This window comes from Macrobrachium rosenbergii, chromosome 21 (assembly GCF_040412425.1).
Source record: "Macrobrachium rosenbergii isolate ZJJX-2024 chromosome 21, ASM4041242v1, whole genome shotgun sequence".
NCBI classification, from domain to species: domain Eukaryota; kingdom Metazoa; phylum Arthropoda; class Malacostraca; order Decapoda; family Palaemonidae; genus Macrobrachium; species Macrobrachium rosenbergii.
Genome location: NC_089761.1, coordinates 57,676,287 through 57,680,683, shown reverse-complemented (window position 1 = coordinate 57,680,683; position 4,397 = coordinate 57,676,287). Strand labels below are relative to the sequence as shown.

At 37.0% G+C, this 4,397-nt stretch overlaps 1 protein-coding gene across 1 annotated transcript; it reads left to right on the top strand.

Annotated features, from left to right (window-relative positions):
• Window positions 1-928: 928 nt before the first annotated feature.
• LOC136849632 (cuticle protein 19-like) lies at window positions 929-2,902 on the top strand. The gene is made up of 4 exons (XM_067122939.1): window positions 929-1,017; window positions 1,285-1,365; window positions 2,170-2,310; window positions 2,637-2,902. The coding sequence occupies exons 1-4, from the start codon at window positions 1,006-1,008 to the stop codon at window positions 2,757-2,759; spliced, it is 357 nt and encodes a 118-aa protein (XP_066979040.1). The 5' UTR covers window positions 929-1,005; the 3' UTR covers window positions 2,760-2,902.
• The last annotated feature ends 1,495 nt before the right edge of the window (window positions 2,903-4,397 follow it).

The following is a 4,397-nucleotide window of genomic DNA, read 5'->3' as shown; positions in this document are numbered from 1 at the left end:
TTTATATAGTTTCTGATGAAACATGACAACTAATTACAAATGACAAAGAATCTTACTTCCGGGAACTCTAATAGCCTTAATGTCCAAAATATGATTATTTAGCTCGAACTTTTACATAGTGAGGATGGTCTCAAGATACCTGCATAATCCTTTACTAGTTTTCTACCTCACGTTTGAATCGATTCTATACGATGTTAAAAAGAAACTTCTAATGACTTCCACGATATTAAAAAATAGACTTCCACGATATTAAAAAATACTCTTTAAATTCAAGAAGTATTACCTAAATTACACCAAATGCCTTTAGTTTTATTTTACAATAAACCAATTCTACCAATTGCCTTCCAAAAACATATTAGATGAGTTGTCATCATTGTATTTGAAAAATCTTTCTGATAAGGGGATAACCACATACCGCCAGATAATGAGCCCTACAACATATTTATAAGACTTGCTTTGAAAAATCCAGTGTTTGCCACATTATTCTGTAATAAATATAACATTTAAATACATATGACATATATCAAAGATAAACCCATTAAAATCAATGCACCAATACTTTCACACAGTTTTGTACGACAATGAAATCAATACAATTCATAATTATATGAGAACCTAACCAATGGAGAGTAAAAGCATTGCAAGCGCATCAGAGCAATGAACGACATGAGAGAGAGAGAGAGAGAGAGAGAGAGAGAGAGAGAGAGAGAGAGAGAGAGAGAGAGAGAGAGAAACGTCATGCATCAATAAGGAAGTAAAACCTTTAAGAATGCGGTAATGCCAAAACACCATTAAAGTGTGTCATAAAGCCAGGAATTTCCTTCTCATTAGAGAAAGGTGTAATGTACAGGAGAAAAGAGACGGAGGAGGGAGGAGGAAACAGGGGGTGGGGCTGTTTGCGGTCCCACATAGCGCTATATATACAGCTGGTTAGTTCATCAAAGGCACCATTTGTTCATCAGGAGCATCTGAACAGCGACAGCTCGAGGCATCTACAGAACAACAATGGCTTCTAAGGTCTGCTTACTGCTCATCAGCCGTTTTATAAAAAAAAATAATCACTGAATATCATGTCAAAACCACTTGAGAATAATGTAAGCTAGTGATAACTTGAAGATCTGTACACACAGCGCAAGTGAAGTAACGTACACATACATAGCAAACAATGGTGAAAGCCACTGATGAGCAAGTGACGTAGAGATACAAAAAAATGAACTACGAATTCCTTAGTGAAGTCTGACTCCTAACTTCATATTTACCAAACCCACTTTTCTTCCTATTTAGGTTGCAATCGTTAGCTTGGTTTTGGTGGGAATGGCGTTTGGCTTGCCCACGGACCCCTACGGAGCCCCTCCATCATACAAGGTAACGATGAAAGATGAGAGCAAATGCTGCCGCACAATTTGTAATGAACATCTTTTAAAATCTGGCCACTTTTCCTCTCAGGACGGAGCTCAATTATTTGGGTGGTGTTGAGAAAGCGCCCGCTCCATTTTCGTCTCTGAGAGAGCAAGCTGATTCTCATATTGTGTGTGTGTGTGTGTGTGTGTGTGTGTGTGTGTGTGTGTGTGTAAGATGGTTAAAAGAATTTCCACAGAGTTCGTTTTCAAGCAAATTGAATCTTCCCACAGCTGCCAACACAGATGCCCGCTTTTTTTTCCTTAATTAAGTTAAAAGCAAAACTTGTTTCATGAAAATCTTTCCACACCCGGTAAAATAAATTTGCTGATAACACAAGCGTGTTCAGCGAAGAAATATACCTACCAACCATTTCTCAAATGGGTAAACAATTTGTTTACGTAACAGGCATTGTAACATCCACGCTAATCACCACATTTCTTTTTTCATCAAAAATAACAAGACACCAAAACAATATTAAATCAACCTAGGTTTCTCGTGACTTCTCTGTATACGTTTGCAATTCAAACTCATCAACGGGCGATCCATCATTCGTGTTTCCTAAATAATTCTGATAATCATTCATTACTAAAGACATATATTGCTAGACCATTTAAACTCAAAAAATCTTTGGAACTAAACCGTCATATCATACTCTCAACAGTTTTACAGAGAGAGAGAGAGAGAGAGAGAGAGAGAGAGAGAGAGATAACTTTCAGTTTATTTACTTTTCCTTTTAAATAAAAAATGCCTTTTTCTTGGTCTTGCCAGGCAGCACCCATGCCATACAATTTTGTCTACGGTGTCAAGGACCAGTATGCCGGCGCAGATTACGGCCACAGCGAAGACTCTGACGGGAACACCGTCAAAGGATCCTACACTGTCCAACTTCCCGACGGTCGCCGGCAGACGGTAAGATACCGATAAATTTACCATCATTTGCTCATTCCTCACATAAATAAAAACACTTAGAATAATATGTAAGAAAGTAAGATATTGAAAAATCATCAATCATTTATTGTACATTACGGAGAAAATACAAGCATTAGTTGCTGTTACACTCATCATCTACCAGTAAATCAAGAATTGTAACAACTTTCCTTGACTCATCTGCTGAAGGATGATGTGGCAGTGACTGCTGTCACGATTTTGTCATAAGCCGCCCCTCTCATTGGAATGTAGTTTATGCGAAAATTTATTATTATTATTATTATTATTATTATTATTATTATTTACAGGTGAACTATATAGCCGACCATTACAACGGGTTCCAAGCTCAGGTCAATTACGACGGTGAGGCCCAGTACCCCCATGAGTATGGACCCCCCATCACCTTCAAGCCCAAGGGATACCACCGTTAACCATCTTCACACTGAACCTACTCGCTGCTTTATCGCAACAGGACAAAGGATTTCCAAGCTAGTCATTTTATGTTATCGATGTTATGTTATAGTTGCAATGAACATAAAATCAGAAAAAAACAATAAAAGCAGGAAAGAAAGGATGCATTGTTTTACTATCCTTACAATTACACTGGGTACAGTTTTTATCATTTTTAGATCCTAGCATGTTGGATACCATTCATAATGCCCATCAACAACACAAATAAGGGTAATTCCAACACTTTCGTTTCTATGTGTGGCTCATAATAATTCCACTTCAAATAGTTAACCTTTCCTTCTACGTACTTCAAGATCATCCAAGGGACTATTAAAAGTCAGACTACTTCTGATAAAACGACGCAATGACACAGCAGGTGCTGCTTCAGTGCGCCAGTTTAATGAATGAATAATGAATGGATGAATGATGAAAGAGATATCTGGCATCGCATCAGAATACATGAATAAAACCGGGATGAAAGTTCCAGGAATGATTTTCCGGAACAGGAAGTCAAAATGGTCGAGTCAATCTGATTCGTTATGTAAATACGCAAATATGTATAAGACACAAATACATAGATTTATGTGAGAAAAGGTATATAGTATACTTATATAAGCACCTATTAACATAGATTTATGTGAAAAAAGGTATATAATATACCTATATAAGTGCCTATTAACATAGATTGTGAAAAAAGGTATATAATATACCTATATAGGTGTATGTTAACAGTGACCTACAGATACAAAAGTGTGTTTGACAGAGTGCGTGTACACAATACATACAGAATCATACTCTGGCTCTAAAGGTAATCTCACTTTCGCAAACATTGAGTGCAAACACTTGGAACATAACATCGAACGCGCAAAACACTTATCTCTCGTGTAGGTTCAGGGAAATAAATAAACTAAAGCAAGGCAAATATGAAGATTAACCCGAACCCAAACTGGTTTTCGCACAGGAAACTCAAAGGTTAGGCATTTCAGATAAGGTTGCGAGGGCAATTTAGCGAGGCAAGGTTTAGTGAAATTTTTAAGGCGTAAGTGTACTTTTGGAAGGTTCGACTTACATTATTCAAAATTTGTACCAGTTAACAAATTCATACACGCATACTGTCATAAGGGAAATAAAAAAGCCATTTACTTAATGGAAAAGATGTCTCAGAATAAAACTAGCTACAATACCAAAGAAATAACAAATAAATGTCCATTGAAATACAAATATATGCAAAGCTTTTGAAAGACAACGCTGATGAAATTCGGCAAAAACAATCACCATCTAATGAAACGAGATTTCCACCAGGTGCTGATACCGTACATTTCCAGCTTTCCCTTACATAAAATTTTATGACCAGTTCTAAACAAGTAACAGAGAACGGAAATTTATACCAAAACACTGAAATCATTACTTCTCTAATATGAAGACTAGCCTAAAGGCGAAAATCCCTTTGAGCAAGGTAAAAGCAAGGGTGAAAGGGCACTGGCTCCCGAAAGTTGTAACAACATTAGTTCGCCACTGATTCTGAGCTGTTATCTTTGTGTTCTATGGGCTGCAATAATTCCTCTAATTAACAAGGGCCTCGGATCTTCTATTTACAGCACGCGAAAGTCATATAAATT